The sequence below is a fragment of the Ischnura elegans genome (genome assembly GCF_921293095.1).
Source record: "Ischnura elegans chromosome 13 unlocalized genomic scaffold, ioIscEleg1.1 SUPER_13_unloc_3, whole genome shotgun sequence".
Lineage (NCBI taxonomy): Eukaryota > Metazoa > Arthropoda > Insecta > Odonata > Coenagrionidae > Ischnura > Ischnura elegans.
Window position 1 is genome coordinate 195,917 of NW_025791659.1, and position 26,976 is coordinate 222,892.

At 41.0% G+C, this 26,976-nt stretch overlaps 2 protein-coding genes across 3 annotated transcripts in view; both read left to right on the forward strand.

Moving 5' to 3' along the window:
* Positions 1 to 15,834, forward strand: part of LOC124172907 — a 33,264-nt gene extending 17,430 nt beyond the window's left edge. For both annotated transcript variants that reach the window (XM_046552418.1, XM_046552419.1), the window contains 2 exons: positions 6,222 to 6,294; positions 15,440 to 15,834. In XM_046552418.1, the coding sequence (XP_046408374.1) occupies positions 6,222 to 6,294; positions 15,440 to 15,666 (300 nt within the window). In that variant the 3' untranslated portion in view covers positions 15,667 to 15,834. The remainder of the gene's footprint in view (positions 1 to 6,221; positions 6,295 to 15,439) is intronic.
* On the forward strand, positions 15,670 to 18,777 carry LOC124172906 (zinc finger protein 271-like). Its single transcript, XM_046552416.1, has one exon. The coding sequence runs from the start codon at positions 15,838 to 15,840 to the stop codon at positions 18,601 to 18,603; it is 2,766 nt and encodes a 921-aa protein (XP_046408372.1). The 5' UTR covers positions 15,670 to 15,837; the 3' UTR covers positions 18,604 to 18,777.
* The last annotated feature ends 8,199 nt before the right edge of the window (positions 18,778 to 26,976 follow it).

Genomic DNA, 26,976 nt, shown 5'->3' on the forward strand with positions numbered 1-26,976 from the left:
GCGGTCTTCTTATCCTCGGGTGATGTTTCCGAGGGCCATCGGTGAATGGTGTGGAAGGGGGGGGGGGGAAAGACGTCGTCTGTACACGTAGGCTGTCGTGCGGATTAGTAGGGTCCTCGAGAACGTGTTCTTCTGAGGGTGTGTAGTAGGGCGGATCGGAAAAATCGATTTTTTTCAAATCCATCTGGCCCAATGAAAAAAGTTGTGGGACCGATCAAAAATAAGGCTTGAAAAATTTGAGACCTCTAGTTGAACCCCTGACCCTCGCTCAAATGCAATTTAGGGGGGAAGGTAAAAATTCGAAAAATATAATATTTTATGGCCATTCCCTATAGATTTTGCCGAGTTGATGCTCTTTTAGGGCAAAATTTTCGTGCATTTTGACGTATCTGCCACCGTTTAGCCACAAAATGCCTAATTTGAGTCCGCTTCCGCGAAGAAAATATTCCAACGCCCACGCAGCGTGGCGGATACAAGATCGGCTGGCCGATCCCTTCCCCTCCCCGCTCGCTTTTCCCCCTCCCACGCCTTGAATACTGCAAAATTCATCCCGCGTGTGCTTCTAGGAGGGCGTTCATCTTGGATAATATAAATCGGAAGTTGGTAGAAAGTAAAAAAGGATGCGTCGTGAGACGACTTGTCCCTTATTTGGCGCCTCGTCGGCGATAAAGAAAATCGATCTGACCTGCATTTAGAGAAGTGATGAAATATTTTTAGATCCGAGAACGCAGGAAAGGAGCCTACGGTCTATGAAGAGTCCTCTCGAGTGGCTATAAAGGTGTGCGAACTTTGGATATGCACTTCTATTCCGGTATTGTCCGACACCTGTCACTAAAAGGGCATCAACTCGGCAAAATCTATAGGGAATGACCATTAAATATTATATTTTTCGAATTTCGACCTTCCCTGAATTTGAAAAAAATCAATTTTTCCGATCCGCCCTAGTGTTTAGGTGGGGAGCGGGGGGTCGGCGGTTAGGATTCACTGAATGGTTCTTGTGGGATCTCATTCACGTCGAGTGGGCGACAGGAGGGGGAGAAGGGATTGTAACACTTCTGGGAAACGCACTATTGGAACTCAATGGAAAGCAAGGGCCATTTTGAAAGGTAGAGGTTGTCGTTGAAAAGGGAAACCTGGGAATTTTTACGTTGGTGGATCTCTAATTGTTCCAAGGCGTCTAATTTCCTCCCTTTGGTATGTTTATCAAGAACTTTGGTTTTGAAGTTTGGATTGTGGCCGCTCTCAATGGTGTGTTTGGCCACCTTCGAAGTTGGGTTACTATGGGCGATGCACTTCCTATGTTCTTTTTTTTTAAGTATACCGGGACTAGCCACGGTGATAACTTTACGGGAGTCACCCGCAATGCACAATTGTGCGAAAAATCCACAGGGAAAAAATCATTCGCCTTGACCGGGATTCGAACCCGGATCCCTCGATTTCCGGCCGAGTGCTTTAACCAGTTAAGCTACCGAGGCGTCACTCTTCCCTGTGGAAATTTGTGGACCATACCGGACATGGTGGTATGGACTGCCGAGCATATTATGCGACGAGCAGTCCAAATCGTGCGCATGGCGCCACAGCCGGAGAGTAAAGCCCGAACTTGAACACATAGAGGTGTTCTCTCTTGACGAATTTAAGTATACCGGGACTAGCCACGGTGATAACTTTACGGGAGTCACCCGCAATGCACAATTGTGCGAAAAATCCACAGGGAAAAAATCATTCGCCTTGACCGGGATTCGAACCCGGATCCCTCGATTTCCGGCCGAGTGCTTTAACCAGTTAAGCTACCGAGGCGTCACTCTTCCCTGTGGAAATTTGTGGACCATACCGGACATGGTGGTATAGTTCGGGCTTTACTCTCCGGCTGTGGCGCCATGCGCACGATTTGGACTGCTCGTCGCATAATATGCTCGGCAGTCCATACCACCATGTCCGGTATGGTCCACAAATTTCCACAGGGAAGAGTGACGCCTCGGTAGCTTAACTGGTTAAAGCACTCGGCCGGAAATCGAGGGATCCGGGTTCGAATCCCGGTCAAGGCGAATGATTTTTTCCCTGTGGATTTTTCGCACTTCCTATGTTCATTGAATCTCGTGTTGAAATCTCTTCCTGTCTGACCTATATATTGCGCATGGCACTCGCAACACTTAATCTCGTATACACCACTCAGTTTTTCACTTTCGAATAGGTCTTTGTGTACAACAGGAGTTGGGATAATGATGTGGGGGTGTAAAAGGAAACTCTGTATTTTTCCTTAGGGATTTGGTTGGCAATCTTGTAGGAGAGATCTTTGATGAAGGAAATTTTGCACCATTTACGAGGTCACTTGTCTGCTGTGGGGAGAGAGAGGTGTTGAGGTTCACTGCTTGTTGTCCTCTTTTCTTTGCAAGCAAAGAGTCGATGAGTTCCACAGTGTATCCATTGTTAATTGCTATTGACTGGACGGTCAGGAGTTCTTGATGGTAGTGATTATTATTCATAGGGATGTTGATTAATCTATGGATTAGGGAAGGAAAACCAGCTAGTTTGTGTGGAATAGGGTGACATGAATCTGCTGGGATGACCTGATCTGTGAAAGTAGGTTTTCTGTATATTGAAAAGACATGGTTTTGTTTTTGAATTTCCACAGACAAATCTAAGAAATTTAATTTTTTGTCAACTTCCAATTCCATTGTAAACTTTATAGTTATGTAGTGAGTTAATGAGCTGGAGAAAACTATCTAGCTGTCTGTTGGTGCCGGTCCAGCAGCACAAAATGTCATGGACGTATCTGAACCAGTAGAAAATGTTTTGGCAATACTGTGGGTGTCACTTGAATAGTTTTTCTTCTAGGTGGTCCATAAAAATCTCGGCTAGTATGGGCGAAAGTGGTGATCCCATGGTTAGACCTTAAAAAAATCTTTTGTTTTGCATTGGCCTAGTGCCCAGTAGATGGCAGCACCTGCGTAAGGATGTCCCAATTCATGCTCCCTTGTGGTTGGCTGCCCAGAATCTGGCCGGCTAAATACATCTACATCTACATAATACCCTGCGAGCCACCTCTAGGGTGTTTGGCAGGGGGTGATCAATCACCAGCATGCAGCATGCATTTGGACTCCCACATGCACACCACACCGTCCAAAAAACGTCCCGTATGATAACAAACTATACTACTACATGCTGTTAGAAATAGAATACAGAATAGAAATTCAGAAACGTGCATTAAGTTTTACATAGGTAGGTAGGCTACACTACAAGTTATTCAATCTATTTTCGAGTTCTATTGCTGCCGTTATAATCTCTTATCGATCGTGGAAAAAATGACATTCGGAATCTGTCTGTTCTGCAATCTATCTCTCTTATTTTATTTATATGATCCTATCTTCCGTAGTACGTTGGCGTCCGCAAGATATGGTTAACTTCGTCAGAAAAGACACTGCTCTTGAATTTATCTAAAAGGTTTAGTCTATTTTTCAATCTACGGTCCGACAGAGATTCCCATCCGAGTTTATCTAAGAGGTCAGTTACACTAACAAGACTATCGTAACGACCTTTCACATACCTGGCAGCTCTTCTTTGAACGCGTTATAACTCTGTTATTAAGCCTTTTTCATGAGGGTCCCAAACACTGGCAGCGAATTCCAAATGTGGTCTAACGAGGGAAAAGTAGCTAATTTCTCTCACTTTGTCGTCGCACTTTCCTAATATTCTTTTAACGAAACCCATTTGACGATTAGCTTGACCGGTTATTTCTCGAATATGTTTATTCCACGATAGATCATTATTGAGTCTAACCCCTAGATATTTCACGGATTCAACTGCCTTTAACTGGGTGCCCCGAATGATATAGTTACGCTGTAGGGAGTTGTTCTTCTTCCAGAAATTCATTACGACGATTTTTTTCAAATTTAGTTCTAACTGCCAAGCATCGCACCAAGCTTGGATAGCAGCAAGGTCATTCGTTAGTTCATCTATATCTTTGCTGGAACGGGATCTCTGTAAACTACAGCGTCGTCTACAAATAATCGTAACTTACTCTGCACTACTTTGCCAATGTCGTTTATATAAAGAAGGAATAGGAGTGGGCCAATGACACTACCCTGAGGAACGCCAGAAGTGACTCTAACCTCATTGGAGACTGCAACGTCTAATACTACTCTTTGGACGCGGTCGCTCAAAAATTCTCTAATCCAGGAAATGACATCTTCGTCTAGACCATAAGATTTCAGTTTTATTATTAACTTTCCATGGGGTACTTTACCAAATGCCTTTTTGAAATCAAGAAAAATCGCGTCTACTGGAATGTTGTCTTCCCCGGAGACTAAAATATCGTGGGCGAAAAGCGCTAACTGAGTTTCGCACGATCTACTTTTCCTGAATCCATGTTGAGTTCCCATTAATAAGTGTTGCGCGTCTAGGTGTTTCATTACCGAGCTGACTACGATGTGTTCAAGGACTTTGCAAGAGATGGACGTTAAAGATATTGGACTGTAATTAGATGGCTGTTCCTTATCTCCACTTTTAAATATTGGCGTTACATTAGCGATTTTCCAGTCATTAGGTACCTCGTGTTGCTTGATGGATTTACTGAATATTAATTGCAACTAATGGGCAATTTCTGAGGCTAGTTCCTTATATACGCGAGAAGGGATTTCGTCTGGACCAGGTGATTAATTTGGAGTAAGCGATTTCAATATATTTTCTATTCAGAGCATACTAATGTCAATAACTGGCATCTTATGTATACAGGGATTGTCATCGGTCTCGGGTGAGTTTCCGGAAGGCTCCGTGAACACGCTCTTTAAGTAGGAATTTAATAAATTGGCTTTATCGTAACTGCTTGTCAACACATCTCCATTTTCGTTTCTCAGCGAACATACGGTAGATCGTTTACCTTGAACTTCTCTATCATATGACCAAAATGCTTTTGGGTTATCCTGTAACTGCTCTACTAGTGTTTTTCTTTTAAAATACGTGAAAGCATTCCTGAACGCTTCCTTCGTGGCGGCTTTAGTCATCCTATATTTTTTAATTATTAGCTCGCCTTTATTAGCGGATAAATCCGTGCTGACTTTTAAATACACGATGCCTAATGGCTAACGAGTTGGGACACGGCTTTAATAAATCTTTGACCTTACTTCACACTCCATTTGTCAATTTCGACTTTCGTTTGTTTCACTATTCGCGATCAATTTTTAGCATGAGAACACAGTAGCTGCGCTTTCCTCTCGTCAAAGTTCCCATCAGCCAACCGGCGGTAGAATTTGCTTTATAAAACTCAACCTCTCGTTTAACTCCACGTTTCCGTTATCTCCACGTTAGTTAACGTGAGGTTTAACCAGGCATTATAAAACCGGCCCTAAATGTTAACTATTTGACTGTAACCAGAATATACTTACTCAAGGAAACATTAATACATTCCACTACTCATAGATGCACAACTCCTATTAGCAAAGAAACCCCTGTGACAGGGTTGCTGGTGTAAGTGCAAAAAGACTCATAAAATATTTTTGGATAGAACCATTGAAATCCTGGGAGGACGAGCTGGGTTGAAGGGGAATGTCTTCTGGAGTTTCATCATCCGTCTTTTCAGTGAGCTGTCACTCAACTGTATAAAAGCCATTGGTAACTAGAGGCTCCCCAGAAGCATATTGTTAGTGAACTCTGCTATTACTTCTCCCAAAAATGGAATAGGGTGATGGACTAAAATTTATGTCATAAAATGATTGTGTTTTTGTGTTAGCTGATGGTAAGGAGAGTATTAAAAACTCCAAATGTACCACAAAAAATAAGGCATTTGGTCATTCTGATTAAATAAAAATTGAAAATCTGCGGAAAGCTTTAATTCGCTGACTTTAAGTTGCTACTTTCAAAGAAGATAACACTTTTCCATAATTTTTGCCGTCATATTTCGTTGTGAGGGAATTTAACCTCTTCACAGGGATGTAATGTTTTGAATAAGTTCAACAGATTTAGGCGTTATATGGTGGAAGTACGAACTATTTAAGTAAAAGATAATAGCACTTTTCCACAGTATTTTAATGCATAAGATGCGTTCCGTTCTGTTACACCAGAGCATAGCTCAGTGAACCGAAATACGTCAAATGCATAAAAATATTGTGGAAATATGCTACCAGCTTTTATTATATTGTGTAATAATTAAGTTGCCTTCATTATTTATTTTATTTAATCTTCTCTGTGCATTGCTGAATTTTGGGAATTCCATTGCTTACTTTCAGTCTACCTTTAATGAGAATGGAGAGTTCATTGAAAATTTGGCAATGGCCGTTGAGTCTACAGCGGAAGCAGCAGGTGAGTTCTCTATAGGATTAGCTAATAATTCTTACGATGGAGGGTTTGTTGTAACTGCACATGCCTCCCCCTAGATCTGCCTATGATGAGAAGTTTCGAATCCACACGAAGTTTTATTTTCGGCATATGTTTCAAGCTTATAGTTTTATTAACCTTGCCACACCTCGCATGCAGAAATCGTCTTTGGATTTAAAATGTTATTGTTTCCAAACCCAACCCAATTTTGGATATAAATTATGTTTGAAATTATTTGGTTGATATTGCAGTGAAAAGTGGATAAATCGAACATCAAAGGACCAGTTAAAAAATTTGTATTATCCAAAAATTCGATTACAAGAGATCCTTCATAAAAAAGCACAAAAAATAAAATTCTTCTTTCCAATCAAAACTCTTTGTTAAATTGACACTATTGAAGTGTAAATGCCTTGACTAATGCTTATGAACAATCTAAAAGTAACCTTAAAATAGAAATATTTATTTCAACAAACTACGAAGTAAAGCATTGTTTCAGTTTTATTCTAACCTTAAAATACCGTGAGGCAACATCTGAATGGCTGCGCACTGTCAACTTATAATCATGTATGTTTGTTAACAAGACAGAAACATGTATGTCTATAGACAAGGTGTCATAGTATGAAGTCCACTATACATGGTGAATGACCATGCTGATCATTCACAGGATCATGCGAGCAAAATAGAACATGTTCTAATTTTCACTGAATGGTCATGCTCATGAAGGTTCATTCGCGAATTGTTACGTCATACATGGTTAATGATCATGCTGAATGATCACGCGATCATTCAGCATGATCAGCATCATCAATGAAATCATTAACCGTGTATAGCGGCCTCAATACACTGCAATAAAATCACAATAACCAAAGATATAATAAACATTGAATACGTGTACTTTATTGACTAACAATATTGAAACATGAACATAAAGCTCCTGGGATGGCAACCATTAAACAAAGCCATCTGTTTTTTTTAAAGGATGATTTTTTGCCTATTTCCTCGAATTAAGTTTCTGAGCTGTTATAAAAAGATCTAACATATTCAATGAGTTGAAGTATGAATCACTTACGTTAAATCGGCTTTCAAGAAAACGAGCTCTTGTACGTGCTTCATGGCATCAGCTGCACTTGGCTCCTTCGTGTTTTCTGAGTTCTTTCTTAACGCCTTTTTCCAATTCTTCAACCAAAGCAACTCTTTCAGCCAGAGTCTTAAGTTTCATGGGCACGGGTTTTTGTCGACGAGGCTGATGCCATGATCGCTACACTCACTTATTGATAGATTCGCAATTATTTTGTGTCACAGATTATAATTTATACCTTAATTTGACTCACCAAAATTCAAAATATCCAAAATAAAATTTGAATTATTCACCATTTTATAGCACTGTTTGAATACATATTGCCAGTGACCAAGAAAAATATTTAAATTAAAGTATATTTCGAATTAAAGAAGTTCAAATTATCCAGGTTCCTCTGTGTATCTAATGGCTGTTATGGGTTATTTTTTCATTTGTATATTCTTGTGACTTTCCCTTTTACCACGGATTTGTCCTTATTCTTGGAGAAAACAGATATTTTGTAGATAAGCTTATCCTTCACACTCCGTGTCCCTTTTTACATCAAATGTTTGGGAAGGATTTTTGTCTCAGTACAATATCGTCATAAATGACCGACTACTAACACTGACATCCTCCATTACCATTAACACCGTAAGTGGCTTTGTGTTAACTTACATATTGTTTTGTATGGTGGTATTTGTGAGTAAAAATCGTAGATTTTTGTCCTAGCAGCAATCATCAAAGTGATATTGCCTCCTTAAATTGTTGTGTCCTTGAGTTTGATGTTGGGCATGCAAGTATGTAAATGCACATTATGATGTTTTTCATATATAGCAAAATATCCTTAATTGTTGTGGATATAAAAAAGGAATCGTTGACAGTGTGGTGATGGTGTAAGGAATATAGCATACTAGTGATTGCATACGACAATGGGGAACTTGCATGGGTCGAAGATTGCTCTAAAAACTATTTTGAATAAGTAAAATGGATACATTAGCTCTCAAAAATACCTTAAGTTTCTCGATTCAACATCGACAGAAATAAAAAAATTACATTTAAAATCGAGAAAAATTTCTCTGAGCCGACCACTGCGCGAAGACATCCGAGCGTTGCCGAGACCAGGCGTGACGTCATAGGTGCGTAAACAACCGTAGGGAGTTGGGTAATACGCTGAGCGCATGCTGTAAAATTTTTTGAGGGAGTATTTAGCCGCTAATTGTCACTTTATTTTGTTCTGTTATTCTTGGGCAAGTTTTCCTATTGCTATTGTGCCACGATTTTTACATAGGATATTAATAACACTGGTCAACAGTGATTTTGTTGCCCATTAATTTTCAAAGAATTTAGAATAACTTTATGGCCCTGAATTCGAATATGTCATTTGTTTTGCTAAATTGGCTCTATTTATTGTTACAACCTACAATATGTAGATAAAAAATCTTCAAAATATTAATTGAGATACATTGTGCACACAAGCAAATGAAAATGAGGAAACATGAAAATAATCACAAAAATGTTGATCCATTGTTCATTCAGCATGTAATAGAAAAAGAAAAAAAACAGTCTTTTAAAAATATGGCAATTAGAGTCTCGAAAAACTCCGCCTGTGTGATTTTCTGTTGTGTTGAACATCAGGACAGTCGCGCTGAAGATTCCAACAGTAGTCTGCCATGATGTGCTGGTCCCATCTACCTTGATATCGTTCTTCCATCACCTGAAACTCTTGATGGAATCTTTCACCATGTTCCTCGCTGTAGTCACCAAGATTGTCCGGAAATCTATCAAGATGGCAGTGGAGGTAGTGAATCTTAATGCTCATATTTGCCCCCAAGGTTTTGAAGTTTCTGAGCATGTTTTTCACCAGTTCCTTATTATTATGTGCTTTGTAGTTACCCAAGAAATTCTAGACAACAGATAAGAAACTGCTCCACGCTGATGCTTCAATGCAATTCATAACTTTAATGAATTCCAAATCATGCATAAGTTTCTGAATTTGGGGACCATCAAATATACCAGCTTTTAATTTTTCATTACTGAGTCCAGGGAATGATTTGCATAAATATTTGAAACAGTCACCATTTTTATCCAATGCTTTCACAAATTGTTTCATTAGACCAAGCTTGATATGAAGTGGTGGAAGAATGATTTTGCCCCTATCAACTAATGGTTCTTTTAGGATATTAGCTGTTTCTGCAGTAAATGTGTCTCTTGATTGCCATGAAACTTTCTCCCAGTGATCATGCTTTGCTCTGCTGTCCCACATGCAGATAAAGCAGGGGAATTTTGTGTATCCACTTTGCTGTCGAAGCAAAAAGTAAACCATTTTCAAATCAACACAGATAGACCATTGGTGTTGGTTATAACGAAGTTTCTGGAAAATCATCTGGATATTTTCGTACTCTTCATGAAGTTTTGTTGAGTGGCCAATTGGAATGGATGCATAGCGGTTACCATTATGCAACAACACACATTTTAGGCTTCTGCTTGAGCAATCGATAAAAAGCCTCCAGTCTTGAGGTTGATATTTTGTTAGTCCCAGTTTCAATAGTATACCAGGAATGTCACTGCAGTAAACAAGTTCATCTTGTTGACTGAAGTATTGAAGTAGATCTGCTTCTCTTGTCCGGTAAGCTGTGATTTTAGTTCCTGGTTGCAGGCAATTCTTCTCATTAAGTCTAGATGCCAAAAGTTTAGAAGACCGTTTAGAAAGACCGAGATCTCTTATCAAATCATTAAGCTCTTCCTGACTGAAGAGCTGATGTCTTGTGAAGCTTCCTTCGTATTCACATTCACTACTGCTAGTGTTCACGTGCTGCAAATCATCGTCATCTGAAGGGAGTAGTTTTGGCAGAGTGGTGAAGACTGGTACAGGAATTTTCATCGTTGTGTGGCACTGGTCGCCTTGCTGATTCTAAATCGGGATATTCCCACTTATGCTTCTTGTAGCGATTGAAACCTTTTACATTGACCATGCAAAAATAGCAATCATTATGGTGGTTTTTTGGCTCTAGTCACGCCATTGGCACTCCAAAGTTTAAACCCCTTCGTTTTCCATTAGTCCACAGTCGTAAAGACTCCACACAGCGTTTGCAAACTTTATGAGGAGCCCAATTTTTATCTTGGTCTCCCAGTTTAACACCAAAATATGCAAGATAGTCCTGTTTCACAAAGTCAGTAATGTTCTTCCGTTGTTCTTGCGGAGTGTATTCTCCACAGATATAGCAGAACTCATCAGGAGATTTGAAACAACCTTTACGCGAAGAACTCATGTTAATCTATGAAAAGAATAAAATAAGAATATATTTGCAAAAATATGGTAAGGTGGAACTAATAAAATAATATTTATAACAATATTATCTATATGTTACATTTAACTAAGAATATAATGCAGTAACTAATCGCGACATACCTTTTTCTTGATACTGTGAACGAGAAACTTCCCTAGGAAAACTTTTATTGGCTATTACACAAACTGCGTTCTCTCACACGCTCTTCCCTCTCTCGGCTGCCGTTGTTCGCTTTCGAAATTCGTATTTTCCAACGAAATGTCCAAAGGGTGGGTTACGTATAGAAATGAAAACACGAACTTGGGAATGGTTTGTGGACTGTATTACGATAGTGGTTCACATCACTGGATCGGTCACACTCGCTCGTCTGACGCCGCGCCGAAGACTGAGCGCTCCGTCCGTGTCTCTGAGCCGACGAAGCCCGTCAAACAAAGCCACATCATGTCACGACTGCCTCCACACCCCATCCCGATGGTCCCAATAGCCGTTCTGCGCACGACTCTGACCTTCACTGCAACAGGGTGACTCACTGACGCTCCTTGAAATTGTGAGACACATGAGGGTGTCTCAAATTACTACCACGTTCCATGATCTCACCTTCTCCTCTATATTTTGTAACATATAAGACATTACATTTGTACATACGGAGTTACAAAATATAAAATGAATAGGCATACAGAATTGAGGAATCACAACCGATTTACTGATAATTTAACGATTAAACGCTAAACGCCAGAGGTAGCCTGTATCTAAGAAACTAGAGCCAATTGGGGAAATCCGTTTTCAGATTCAGATTCAGCATACCAAATATACCCAGTATTCGTTGAAATATCTCCGGCAACAACAAAAACTTTTTTTGTAGAGCTGAGTAATGCGACATCGGGATGATGAAGTGCAAGCGTTTCACTTCGTATGTTTTATTCATCAGAAAAAATGGATGATAACGTTGCCACTCGTTCGAATACTACATCTGAAATTCATCTACACCTACATAATACCCCGCAAGTCGCCTAAAAGGCGTGTGGCATGGGGTGTGAGGACACCAGCCCTTTTTTTTAGGACACCAAAAATTGTTGCCACAACCCTCATGGGCTTTGTTAAGACAAATTATTGCTATACGTCGGCGGCAAATCGAGATGTAAAAGAAACTTTTGATACTGGAGGATAACTATTGTAAGCTGTGCTGTTGAATTTGGCAACGCCGTATTAGCGGAGAATGTAGTCTTATCCATCCTACGGTACGAATTCACTGCAAAATAGTCTGCACACAATCCACATGTGAGATCGCGAATCGGTTCCGCTGCCAACACACACACACAAGCAACAACCTATTTCAATGGTATAGGTATATCCATAAACAATATGCTAGCATACACCATAAAGATATAGTGAGAAATAGGCAAATACTCTTATCAAAAACTGGAAGTCACTGTCACATTCTTACATTCATAACGTGCAACTTACAATAACAGAGCTCGTTATTATTAGAACAGAAATATTTATTCAATGATTAAAAGTGTTAAATTAGCCCACACAGGTGACTTTTCTCACTACTATTCGTTGAAATAATGGAATGAGAAACTTCGCACGCAGTTTTTTTAATCGTGAAATGTGCTTGATCGTGAAATGTCATATCTACGGTGAACAACGGAGGGTAACACGCCACTGAAAATTTTACACTACTGTTAGTCATTTATCGATAGCGTAATAGTACTTTTTACAATGCAATCACGATGGAACACTGATAACTCTTGGCCGATATTTGTCAACCTAATCAAACTTTGTGCATTACAACCACTGGCACTGTGATTATTAGCAGTAGCTTAACGGAAGATGTCACGTTGAAAATAACACTATTTTGGCACAAAAGTGTTCTTTTATGTCTCCAATCAGCGAGCAAAAGTTGCATTGACGGGAATTCACCTCATAATACAAGCACAGACAGTCCGAAACGACGAATTCTCCGGTGCCTACTAATAAACGGATGAAGTTATTGTATATAAAAACTAAACGGACATTAGTAAACATCAAATTTATTCTAATTACATACTTTAATGAATGATATGCCGTCGACAACATCAACTTACAATAAACGTGTCCCCCATCCTACGATGGTGGCTCATACTCCTACAACGTTGTTACTTAGATATTATAAAATTTTTGTTTGAACTGCGCCAGTTTTATATTTTATGTCCTAACTCAGATATTAATATTATAAATAATACAAAATATGAGGGCTTCCGAGCCTCTATCGTTGGATATTTATCTTTCAATTGAAAATAATCAACACGTCTAGCTTCGTGGGATGTTTAGGCACCTTTAGCGTCATCGAGGCTTCGTCGACAGTGGCTTGGGGGTGAGGGAGTTTTTCCCGCACTTTAAAATTCGTTATATTTATCATTGAATATCTCGCGAAGGAAAACTCAGATATACATGCGGTTTTCTTTGTTGTAATCAGAAAATAATTTTCTGTCCACCTGTGAAATAAAAAAATTCATGCAAGTTCCCATTTCTTGGGCAACAGTAATGGATTTTGATTTTGTTAATTTCAAAACCATTCATACTTTTGCAGTCTCTGCTATGATGTTAAAAGGTTATAATAGACTTGAAGAGTAAGATTTGTGATTTACCACTGAAAGTTCGAGGACCTCTGCATGTTTAACTGTAATATATGTTATGTCAGGATGAGTAATTCATTATATCTATTGCTTTGAGAGCAGTCATTATGTTTCTTCTCCAATTATATTTTTGCAATTATCCAATTTTTACAATTATTGATTGATTTAAACATTCGTGTGGTGTATTTTCTGAGTTTTACAGAAATTCATTCTGGAGAAATTCAAAGTTCCAAGAATAGTTTGAGTTGTTTGGGTACTTTCAGAAAATGGGTAAATTATTTGAGAAAAGTCAGTGAAATTGAAAATTTTATATCAGCGTAATAACTGAAAAGCTGTAAACTTTGTAATTCATAGCTTTTTCAGATTATGTCAACAAATGGACAAAATTAGGAAATGAAGTAGACTGTCTAAAGGCCTGGTTACACGGTACATTAGAATGTACAAGATTCTGTACATTTTTCTGAATGGTTTTCTGAACAGATTCTTGTACTTTCTCATGGACAAGATCCACGAGTAGGTGGTTACACGGTTCATTTTTTCGGACATTTTTTCGTACATTTTAAATGCGCAACAAATTACTTCAACTTCAAATATAAACCAATGGGGAACATGCAAACCTTTTTAAAAGTACTAGAACAATAAGATACTTACCTCAAATGTACTTGCCGAAAATTTCGCGGATGAATAATGTTTGAATAGTGTTTTGGGGCTTGGGCACTTGACTTTCAGATTAAATTAAACAGAGCTTCTTTGAAATAAGTTCGTTCTTAAGGGGGAAGAAGGCTGTAACGCCGTCATATTTGTGTTTATTGACTTTATTTTTATTGATAAAGTTGTTTCTACGGGTGTTTTGGTTGTTGTGGGTTGTTGACTGTGAAAATGAGAAAGATTGTGTCGCGTTACAAATATATATCAAATAAAAAGAGCATTTTAAAAGTTAAGTTGTTGGAACCAATTCGTATACGCGTGTGATATTTCCACTGAAATCTACTAGAGAGCGATAATAGCAAAGGTGGCGTAACATTTTCTTGTGTTCCATTCTTTTACTACCCATAGCCAATCAGTGAGATATCCAAGTCAAGCAAGATCATATCAAATCCAAATAACTATCGGGGCCGTACGTAAACAAAGAAGTCGCATATACAAGCCAGATGAAAAGAATGTCGTTTTCGTAGTCTGCCATCAGGTGACTCTGAGTTCTAATTGTATGATTGTCTGAACGAAATTAGAGCAGGCATTCAGAAATTCATACATTCTTACATTTTGCGTGGTTACACGGTGCATTTTCGCGTTCATTCTGAGATTCAGACATCCTCACATTTTCTTGTACATTCTCATGTACCGTGTAACCAGGCCTTAATAACTTTCACTTATAAATCAGGCATGATCATGATTGTGGACAAGATTTGGTGTTCTATGAGGAATGTATCCCCGCTTCTTTGCAGAACATGTGAAGAGAATTGTGATAATTTTTTCCATAAACAATGGCCACTTCCAAGGAATGGGTGTCATTGGCTGTAAACTTATCAATGACAGTTCGCTATTATATCTGTGGCATTTGATATGGCTGTTAAAAATCATACTCATTGAAATTGAAGAGCCACAAAATATTTTCGATAATTATGTAAAGAAGTGTTATATGGGTTTACTGTGCTCCTGTAATGTAGGAAAATTCTTAATATTTTTATAGGCATCCATCAGAAATGCCACAAAATTGAATCACTGTTATTGTTGAAAAGTGATTAAGTTAGCATATGTTGGTTTTGTCCAGAATATTCAACTTATGATAATGCATTTGCCATTTTTTATTTGAACGTTTAGGATATAAAAATAAGACATTTCCTCACTTTTTAACCTTTCAAATGAGCAAATCCTTTAAGGCCTCTTATTCCATTTTAAATGAGCAATCATTACCCAGAAATGAGATAAGTATTGAGGTATGCTTTCTTTGGTAAAATTAGAAAAGGATTTTAATGAACAAAAATTATAGATACTTTTCATTTCCCTTTACATTTTGTCTATATAACACCTTAATTAATGATCAAACAAAGTAGCTACCTTTCTATAATTAAAAACATATGTCATTCAAACATCATCTAGGTGTCATGTCAGCAAGTTTTAGGTTTCATATCAAACTGTGATAATGTTAATGTGGGAATCTTCCTCAGTGCTTCCAGCTCCTGAGAGATCGCAGAGGAAAGCATCATCAGCTTCATACCCGCTGGCTTTAAGAGATGTAAGGACTGATCAAAGTTATGGCCGTCTTCCCCCCTCAAACACAGTGACACTCATTCAGTCCGAGTCTGGAGCATATCATACAGAGGAAGGAAGGAATGTGATTGATAAAGACTTGGAAAAATGTGGTGCTTTTCTTGACGATATGTTAAAATTGTGATTATTTCCTAGTGATGGACAGTCTTATACGAAAGACATTCAAGCGTCTAAAATCATTGGAGATGGAACCAGAAAGAGTTTTGTTGGGGTTGGTTGTGATGCACCAGATACCACAGATACCCTTGGCTGTATCGAAAGCAGTGAAAAAACAGAAAGTGGCAATGAGGCGGTCATGGGAGAAAAGGAAGAGATTAGTAATTACTTTACCAAAAATCCAGGGAATAGTTGCAGATCAAACGAAAGTTCATATCATTTCCTCAGCACTAGAGATGGAGTCAACTCCAAAGATGAGGTCAGCAAACACCTGCAAACTAATCCTGATGCCAGAAATTTAGATGGTGATGTTCAATTGTCAGAGGGACAAGATGAGTCTATCAAAGCGATTATATCAAATGAAGAAAGTGATACTTCATGTCAGCATACAACCTCCAGCAATATAGGAGGGATGAAGATGAAAAGGAAAGGGATGAGGAAAAAAGGAAATGGGCCTATTAGAGAAAATTCTGGAATGGGGGAGAGGGAGAGTCTGAGGAAAAATAGGGAAATTAGTACTGTTGATAGGAAACTGTCCCCACAAAATTTATCGTTGAGGTCACACTCTTGTTTTGGAGACCGCCGCGATCGACCATGCGGGAGCTCAATGGAGAGAGTTTACTCGTGCAGTGTGTGCACTGAAACTTTCACTCAAAGAAGAAATTTCAGTGAGCACATGCTAACGCACACAAGAGATGAACTATCTCACTATCTCATTATCAGATCTTATTCATGCGAAATGTGTGATAAGTGCTTCTCTAGAAAAGATAAACTAAATGAACACATGCGGACCCACAGACGAGGGAAACCGTATTCATGTGATGTTTGCCGCAAATCCTTCTCTACAAAGAGCTTACTCGTCACACACTGTCGTATACACACAGGAGAGAGACCATTTTCATGCAGCATTTGCTGCAAGTCTTTCAATCAAAGTGCTCACCTCATCCAACACAAGCGTACACACAACGGGGAAAAGCCGTACTCATGTAATGTCTGCAGCAAGACTTTCGCTCGGAGGCGCAACCTGAACGAACACATGCCAATCCACACAGGTGAGAAGCCTTTTTCTTGTGATGTTTGCGGTAAACCCTTCTCTAATAAGAGACGGCTCGTCGTACACTGTCGTACGCACTCGGGAGAGAAACCTTATGCATGCAGCATTTGCTGCAAGTCTTTCTATCATAGATGGGACATCACCAAACACATGCGCACACACAGCGGGGAAAAACCTTTTTCTTGTGAAGTTTGCAGTAAGTCTTTCTCTAGAAAGAAACAGCTCGTAGAGCACTGTCGAATACACACAGGGGAGAGCCCTTTTTCATGCAGCATTTGCTGCAAGTCTTCCAACGAATGTTCTCACCTCATCCAACACAAACGTACACACAACGGGGAAAAGCCGTATTCATGTAATATCTGCAGCAAGTCTTTTGCCAAGAGGTTCACCCTGGACGAACACATGCGAATCCACACAGGTGAGAAGCCTTTTTCTTGTGAAGTTTGCGGTAAAACCTTCTCTAGAAAGAACGTCCTGGTCACACACTCCCGTATACACAGCGGAGACAGACCGTTTTCATGCAGCATTTGCTGCAAGTCTTTCAATCAAAGTTCTAACCTCATCCAACACAAACGTACACACAACGGGGAAAAGCCGTATTCATGTAATGTCTGCAGCAGGTCTTTTGCCAAGAGGTTCACCCTGGACGAGCACATGCGAATCCACACTGGCGAGAAGCCCTATTCTTGTGATGTTTGCAGTAAGTCCTTCTCTACAAAGAAGCAGCTCGTCGTACACTGTCGCATGCACTCGGGAGAGAGACGTTTTTCATGTAGCATATGCCGCAAGTCTTTCTATCAGAGATATGACCTCACCATTCACATGTACACGCACAACGGAGAAAAGCCGTATTCGTGTAATGTCTGCAGTAAGGCTTTCATTTGGAAGGGCCTCCTGAACGAACACATGCAAACCCACACAGGAGAAAAACGTTTTTCTTGTGAAGTTTGCAGTAAGTCTTTCAATAGAAAGAAACATCTCGCAAAACACTGTCGTACATACACAGGAGAGAGACCTTATGCATGCAGCATTTGCTGCAAGTCCTTCAATCAAAGTTCTCACCTCATCCAACACAAGCGTACACACAACGGGGAAAAGCCGTACTCATGTAATGTCTGCAGCGAGTCTTTCGCTCGGAGTTGCAGCCTGCGCGAACACGTGCGAATCCACACAGGTGAGAAGCCTTTTTCATGTGAAGTTTGCGGTAAGTCTTTCTCTGGAAAGAGCAACTTCGTCTTGCACTGTCGTACACACACAGGAGAGAGACCTTATGCATGCAGCATTTGCTGCAAGTCCTTCAATCAAAGTTCTGACCTCACCAAACACAGACGTATACATACAGGGGAAAAGCCTTATTCATGCAACATATGCTCTAAGCGTTTCCCTCAAAGTAGTAACCTCGCCGAACACATGCATACACACACGGCAGCGACACCCTTTTCATGTGATGTCTGCAACAAGTCTTTCGCTCAGAGGCGCAGCCTGCACGAACACGTGCGAATCCACACAGGCGAGAAGCCTTTTTCATGTGAAATTTGCAGTAAGTCCTTCTCTACAAAGAGACAGCTCCTCACACACTGTCGCACGCACTCGGGAGAGAAACCTTATGCATGCAGCATTTGCTGCAAGTCTTTCTGTCAGAGTTCTGACCTCATCAGACACAAACGTACACATACAGGGGAAAAGCCGTACTCATGTAATATCTGCAGCAAGGCTTTCGCTCGGAAGGGCCACCTAAACGTACACATGCGAACCCACACAGGAGAAAAACCTTTTTCTTGCGAAGTTTGCAGTAAGTCTTTCTCTACAAAGAAGCAGCTCGTAATACACTGCCGTATACACACAGGATAGAGAACTTTTTCATGCAGCCTTTACTACAAGTCTTTCTATCAGAGTTGTGACCTAATCAAAAACAAACGTATGCATACAGGGGAAAAGCCTTTTTCATGCAACATATATCTATATTGTAGCCGTTGCCGTTTGGCTAGGTACATTTACGAGGTAGGGAAGGCTTGCGTAAATTATGAAGGGTCGAATAAATATTGTAAAGTGTTTTTTAAATGTTATGTAAATGCTCATGTAATTTTGTGTGAATGTGTGTGTGAATGTAAAGTGATGAATGAATGACGAGATTCTGTATTTTTCCGTCCCCCATCCCTCCCACAATTCTCCCGTCTACGAAGTGGAAAGTTCCGGTGCCTAGGTGATACGTAGCATGTTTCTCCCCATCCCACTGTGAAGCCGGAACACCTGCGTACGGAGATGATGAAATCCTCCAACCCTGCCCTCCACAGAAACCACCCCCCCTCCCCTCCCCTACGGAAGAATAGCCGAAAAAACCCGGTGCCCGGGGTTTTTTGATCCACCCATCCCCCTCCCAGAAAGTGGCTATATAAGCGAAATGCGGACGACCTGCAAAAAGGATTCTGCTGGAGAGATCGGCCGAAGGCTCTGCTTGTCGAGGTACCAGAGAAAGAAAGGAAGGCAGTCCAACGTGGAAAAAGACGCGAGTATTAAACGGCGGTGACTTTGGAAAGAGGAGATAAGACGGAATCTTCCTAGCACGCGCAGCAGAAGACGTACACCCACGGCGCCAACACAGGAGTTCTCTCATCCCACAACGATACTAGTCGCAGTATCGAGCCAGCCAAGGAAATCTTCTCCACCAGCAGACCAGCGAGTGTGATAAGTACTCTAGCCACCAATATCCCCAAATTTTCAACAGAATCAGAAGAACCCCCACTCCCCATTTCCCTCTCTATTCCATTCAAGAGAAGAAGAACAGTGATACTTTCCCGTACATTTTTTTATATTTTTTTGAAGTTCCCCCGTGTCCCCGTGTGTGTGTGAATGATTATTGGTAGTTTGTAGGACAATAAGAGATTATTGGAAATTGGCGTTTGTCATTTTTCAAGCATTTTTATAATATTTCACGCCAACAATTGTATTCAAGGTTTATTTTCTTTTCTGTCATTTATTAATTGATTTTATTAGGTTCATAACTGGCCAGTAGCAGTAATTTAATTTGTGTTATTCAAAGAGTTATTCATTTATGTATTTTGTGGAGAAATTCCTATTTAAAGTGATCATTAAACGTGTTGTTGGAATTGTAAACTGTTACGTAAGCCTTCATTATTTCGTACGCGCCAGCCTCCATTCAGCAAGTGAACCTACCCCAACTTATCTTTCCATTTCTTTCCCCATCCTTCCCTTTCCCCTAGCCATCGAACCGCGACCCGCTCACCCTGAGCAATCCCTCCAAACTATCCTCCCCCACCCCTCTTAAAGTGGAACCCAGTCCAACGGAGTGCGGACGGGCGGGTTACACATAATTGGCGACCGAACGCGGGGCATTGTTAGATGGGAAGGCGGTTGCTGCGATTTCACTGTTAGGTTGCGTCATAGTTCCGATTCTTTCCCGAGCTATTTTGCTTTGAAGTGTTTTATTTTTCCAACAGGTTGTGTGATTTTCTCTGTCTGCGTAGTTTAAAATTGAATCTGAGACCCCGAGTTCATTGTCCATTACGATATTCTGTCCGCGAATCCCAGTTTATTGTTGTGTCTTCCCAATTCTTTTCAGTGATTTGCCTAAGTAATTTAGAACGTGATGGATCAAAAGGGCGAGAGTTTTCAGACTTATAGGGAGCCAAGTACCTATAATGAAGACGAGTCGGAGGGAGAGAAGTCAGTAGGGGTAGTTGATATTTCCAGTGATGAAGGTGACCCTATCGTAGGAGGTGGTGAATCAGAGAGTAGGCCGGAAGGTGAAGCCTCAGGAGGTGTAGAAAACCCGAGTGATATGCAAAAATTATTTGATTTGCTCGCGGGAATGAAGGGTGAAATGACTAAGCAAACGGAAGAGAGTAGGAAGCAAGCCGAGAAACTTGACAGACAAGCAGAAGAGAGCAGGAAGCAGGCAGATGAGACCAGGACCAGCTTAGCGGAGATGAAGGGTGAAATTGCCAAACAAGCCGAAAAACTTGATAAGCAGGCTGAAGAGAGTAGGAATAATTTCGCGGGATTGAGAGAAGAAATCAATGAGAAATTTAATAGGCAGGCAGAAAAGTTCGAGAGTAATTGGGCTAAAATTAAAGAGGAGATTAATAAAGTTAGGGAGGAAGGTGAGAGAACCCGTGAGAAATTAGAAAACAGCATGGATAGAAAGATTGATGATGTAAAGGGGGTGATGAGAGTCCGTGTTGAGGAAGTAAAGAAAGAGTTGGTAGAGAACATCGAGGATAAGTTTGAGGAGGTGAAGAGGGAAATCACTGACGTAGTCGATGAAAGAATAGTAGGGGTGGCGAAGAGTACAGCGCAACAGGGTAAGAAATTAGAAGATGTCATCAATGAGATATCTAACCTACACGTAGGAGGGACTAACAATACAACTAGTTCAGCTTTCCCCAACCCTCCGTCAAATCTTAAATTCCGAGGGAGATCTTACGAACACCCAGTGGCATTCATGAGAGGGGTAGAGAATCATTATTCTATCTATGCCATTCCCCAACGGTTGAGAACCCGTTTATTTTACCAAATGTTAGAGGATGCGGCCAAAGAATGGGCCGATGCCATATTTCCCTTCCCACAGGAAATGGACGAGTTAAGAAAGATTTTCTATGACAGATTTTGGGGTAAGGAACATCAAGTCAATTACAAATTGAGAGTGATGACGGGAAGTTATAGGCGTGCGCCCGGCAACGGTATGCAGGAGTATGCAACGAGAAAAATTGCCGCAATAAGACTTTGTGAACCACCCGTAGATGAGGAGGAGACGGTAGCCCTTTTAATTCGCCAATTCCCTCCCTATGCCCAAGACTTGTTGAGGGGAACCGACGTCTCAACATTCGAGAGACTTGTTTTTATGCTGGGACGGTTCGACCAATCCCAAGGTGACGGAGGCAAGCCTGAAAGTGGGTCACCGAAGGTAAACAGCATGCAAGTGAGTGAACACCGCCGACCCTATTCAATGGGGCACGGTAAAAACGACAACAGAGGGTGGCATCGAATTAGAGAGGACGCTCTGAGGGAGAGAAACGAAACCGTTAGGGGAGTAAACTCAGTCAGTGGGTCAACTCAACAAACAACCCCGCCTCCCTTATTCCCGACCCAACCTCCCTCACTACCAACCCCGCCCCCATCGGGAAACGCGTGGAGTTTGGGTTGAAAAACCTCCCCTGCCCAAAACAACCAAGTCCAACGATGGAGGTACCCATTCTATCTTTCCGTCTAACGACCCATTGACGTCAGAACCATACCTTGATGGTGAGAGTGAGTGTAGGAAGTGTCCAAAAGTATGTTTGTCATGTTTTGGACATGCAGTGATCGCGCTAGTTGATACGGGGAGCCAAGTATCCGCGATTTCTGAGGAAGAATTAATGCATATGACGAGTCAAGGTGTAGAAGTACCAACACTCCCCATTAATCTGTGGCATTTTTTTGGTGTTCCCCCCCCCAAAATTTCTGGTACCCCCCCCCCAGAAATTCCTCGAACTTCCTCCGAACTTATCCGCAGAACTTCTCCCGCCAAGAACTTTTCGCGCTAAGGTTTTTTCGCGCAAAGGATTTTTCGCGCAAAAGGGCCCTGTAGCAAAATGCCCTGTCTCGCAAAATCCTGTCTCTGGAAAATCCTGTCTCTGGAAACCCTGCCTCTGAAAACTCAGCCTCTGGAATCAGCCTCTGAAACAGCCCCGAAACAACCCCGAACCAACCTACCTGCAATCCAAGACTTATATAGGACTACTGCGGAGGAATACTTACTCCTTGGCAAGCAAGGGGAAATCGGTGCTAAGGCCTTAGTATTGCACTTGGAGTGAGAAGTTTTACCATTGTCCTATCACAACTCTCTCTCCCTCCAACACCTCACCCCAGTATCTCCTTCCCCTCCATGTGTTCCAATGAATATCCCTCTGATTCGACTGATGTCTCCAACCCAGAGGTTGAGGGGAAAATTCTGGCTGGTATGCTGTTGTCTCAAAACCAGGGAATGATGTTGTGCGGAGCGGCCGTTCTACAGGGGCAGTGGCGCAGTAGTTGAATTCGCCTGGAGTACCCCCTACGCCGCTTGGAAAAACCCCTCCCCTCAAATCCTGTCTCGACTTGCATAGGCAAGCCCTCTTCTGCTCGTGGCCTGGTCGTGGACGCATGTCTAGTGAGACATGGCAAATTTAGAGCAATTATTCTGCTGGTATTTAGCTGGTAATGTTTCCTTTGGGATCATGAATTACTATCATTGTTTTCTGTAATACTTCTGATTTTGAATACTCTACTTTGAATAGTTATAGAACGAAAATACTCGTAAATTATTCTTTGCAATTTTTTTCTTGTGAGCTGATTTTCTTGTTTGTGGAGTCTTTCCCTGATCCAGCATGTGACCGACGGTTGGAGTTTTTCCCTATGTCTGGGCTTACGTGAACAATCAACTAGATTTTACAACGTAATGCTACAAATCGTACCCGTATTATAGGGGCGGACCAACACAGGTCATCACCAGTAACAAAACAGGCTTTGTTAAGTATTACCTTGGGAAATCGAGAATGTGATGTTGTATGTTTAGTAGTAAAAAGTTAATCAGCCCCATCATACTTGGAATTGACATTTTAAGGCAATTTAGAGCCGTCATTGATTTGCACTGTAATTCCATTGTATTAAAATTCCCAGACGATAAAGTCGTGGAACAAGAATTTGAAGAGGGGGACGACAAAGATTGTATCATTCCTCATAAATTTTCCCAATGTTATTTTTTTCCTTCCCTCCCATCCATACCCTCCGATTTGTAATTTTGTTCCTATTTTGGGACGTTTGTTCGCGAGTCGCGATGTTTTTTTCCTTTTCTTCCTTATTGTGCGTAAATACTTTCCGTATTTCCTCTTCTGAAGAGAGGGGCACATGTAGCCGTTGCCGTTTGGCTAGGTACATGCTGTAGCAAAAAGGCATTTACGAGGTAGGGAAGGCTTGCGTAAATTATGAAGGGTCGAATAAATATTGTGAAGTGTTTTTTTTTAATGTTATGTAAATGCTCATGTAATTTTGTGTGAATGTGTGTGTGAATGTAAAGTGATGAATGAATGACCAGATTCTGTATTTTTCCGTCCCCCATCCCTCCCACAATTCTCCCGTCTACGAAGTGGAAAGTTCCGGTGCCTAGGTGATACGTAGCATGTTTCTCCCCATCCCACTGTGAAGCCGGAACACCTGCGTACGGAGATGATGAAATCCTCCAACCCTGCCCTCCACAGAAACCACCCCCCCTCCCCTCCCCTACGGAAGAATAGCCGAAAAAACCCGGTGCCCGGGGTTTTTCGATCCACCCATCCCCCTCCCAGAAAGTGGCTATATAAGCGAAATGCGGACGACCTGCAAAAAGGATTCTGCTGGAGAGATCGGCCGAAGGCTCTGCTTGTCGAGGTACCAGAGAAAGAAAGGAAGGCAGTCCAACGTGGAAAAAGACGCGAGTATTAAACGGCGGTGACTTTGGAAAGAGGAGATAAGACGGAATCTTCCTAGCACGCGCAGCAGAAGACGTCAACCCACGGCGCCAACACAGGAGTTCTCTCATCCCACAACGATACTAGTCGCAGTATCGAGCCAGCCAAGGAAATCTTCTCCACCAGCAGACCAGCGAGTGTGATAAGTACTCTAGCCACCAATATCCCCAAATTTTCAACAGAATCAGAAGAGCCCCCACTCCCCATTTCCCGCTCTATTCCATTCAAGAGAAGAAGAACAGTGATACTTTCCCGTACATTTTTTTTATATTTTTTTGAAGTTCCCCCGTGTCCCCGTGTGTGTGTGAATGATTAATGGTAGTTTGTAGGACAAAAAGAGATTATTGGAAATTGGCGTTTGTCATTTTTCAAGCATTTTTATAATATTTCACGCCAACAATTGTATTCAAGGTTTATTTTCTTTTCTGTCATTTATTAATTGATTTTATTAGGTTCATAACTGGCCAGTAGCAGTAATTTAATTTGTGTTAATCAAAGAGTTATTCATTTATGTATTTTGTGGAGAAATTCCTATTTAAAATGATCATTATACGTGTTGTTGGAATTGTAAACTGTTACGTAAGCCTTCATTATTTCGTACGCGCCAGCCTCCATTCAGCAAGTGAACCTACCCCAACTTATCTTTCCATTTCTTTCCCCATCCTTCCCTTTCCCCTAGCCATCGAACCGCGACCCACTCACCCTGAGCAATCCCTCCAAACTATCCTCCCCCACCCCTCTGAAAGTGGACCCCAGTCGGACGGAGTGCGGACGGGCAGGTTACAATATATATAACTCGCAATATATATCTCGCCAAACACATGCGTACACAGCTAGGGGACAACCTTAGGGGACACACGGGAGAGAAACACTACTCATGTGATGTTTGGAATAAGTCTTTCTCTAGAAAGAGCAGCTTCGTCATGCGTTGTCGTACACTCACAGGATAGATACCTTTTTCCTGTAGCATATGCTGCAAGTCTTACTATCATAGATCTATCCTCACCATTCACATGCAAATACACTCTGGGGAAATCCTTATTCATTCAATGTCTGTAGCAAACCTTTCCCTCGGAGGTATGACCTGGACGATCACATGCGAATTCACACGGGAGAGAAGCCTTTTTAATGTGATATTTGCAATAAGCCTTTCCTCAGAAAGAGTGACGTCGTCATACACTGTCGTACACTCACATGAGAGAGACCATTTTCATGAAACATTTGCTGCAAGTCTTACTATGAGTTCTCACCTCATCCAACACAAGCGTACACGTACCAGGGAAAAGTCTTAATCCTATAATTTATGCTGAAAGTCCAACCTTGACAGGCACTAGCAACCACACTGGTTGCTTTCCATTCATTGACACACGTCGACACAAGTCGACTTGCGTCGCGGTTTTCGTGTTCCATTCTGTGTGTGTCGCCGACTGTTGTGATACCAGTCAACAAACGGTAACGCACAGAAATTGGAGAGTTATAAACAGTTACTGCAACGACACTAGTCGACGCGTGAGTCGCATGAATGGAAAACCTCACTCATGATACATTTGCTGCAAGCTTTCTCTCTGAGATATTGCATTGACTGTCAAATGTCATCTCAGTTATTGTAATGTTTTGGTGGTGTTATTAATAAGCGTTAATTTGCCTTCAAGATCATTGCTCTTGATTGTCTGGAGGATTGGTTTCATTGAAATCTTATGCTAGCTTCGTTAATGATAAAGTATTTGTGAACATCAAACATGACAATGTTTGATATCCTAATACATAAATTTTGGCATTCTTTCAACTGTAATAAGTAATCCCTTTTCTTTAATTGCAGAACATTACCATTCATATAACACATTTGAAACATAAACCTGACACATCCTTTCTATATTTATGTTATTTTTTCACTGTTCCTCATAAATGCATTCCTCTGTTAATATCATTTTGATAATTAAATATGATTGATGTATGAAGAAAAAATTAATAAACTGATCTGCATGATGGTTGATGCACCTACATTCCTTCAAGCAGCTCAATTATGATTTATTCGTATGTTTAAATTTGCTTCAACATCAATGTGCAGTGACCGGTTTCAATCATATGGCAATAATCTCCATGGTCTAATAATATTGGCAGTCATTGTTGGGGCTCAAACTTGTGATCTCTGAAAAATGTAGTGTGTGTCTACTTCCGGCGAGTTACCGACAATGCCCTGGTTAATGTGTTCTAATGATAGGCATGAACCAGCTGACTTTTCTGAAGTGATTAAGTATAATGTGTATCATTTGCATGTTCACCTTTCCATTGCTTGAACTATGACTCCCGGTGATTTTATCTAGAATAAAATATTTTTACATCATAAAAATGACAAATTCATAGTGACCTCTCGTCACGGGTCAAGGGGAGAATGGGAGGGATTGGGGTGGATAAGAAAAGGGAAAGGGTTTTTATTCTCAATAACATGGGTTAACAATATTATCACAAGAAAAACGTACCCTGTCCTTGCAAACTAGTACACACATACACTCGCACACCGGGGGAGGGGGATTTAGGGGGAATCGGGACACAGTAAAGATCGGGGGGGGCTCTTCTGCACTGAATGGGGGGAGACAGCTTTGGGGATCAGTTAGGGGTTCGTAGACGACACTGGTCGGGGATCTTCTTATATCTTGTGAGATGGGGAATCGTCTTATTTCGAGGTTGGGGTGGGGGTTTTGGTACTTATCGGATCCGGGTCATGTCCACGCCGAGAGCT

Coding starts and splice junctions, on each gene's coding strand:
- LOC124172906 (XM_046552416.1), top strand. CDS start 15,838: ATGGGAGAAAAGGAAGAGATTAGTAATTACTTTACCAAAAATCCAGGG.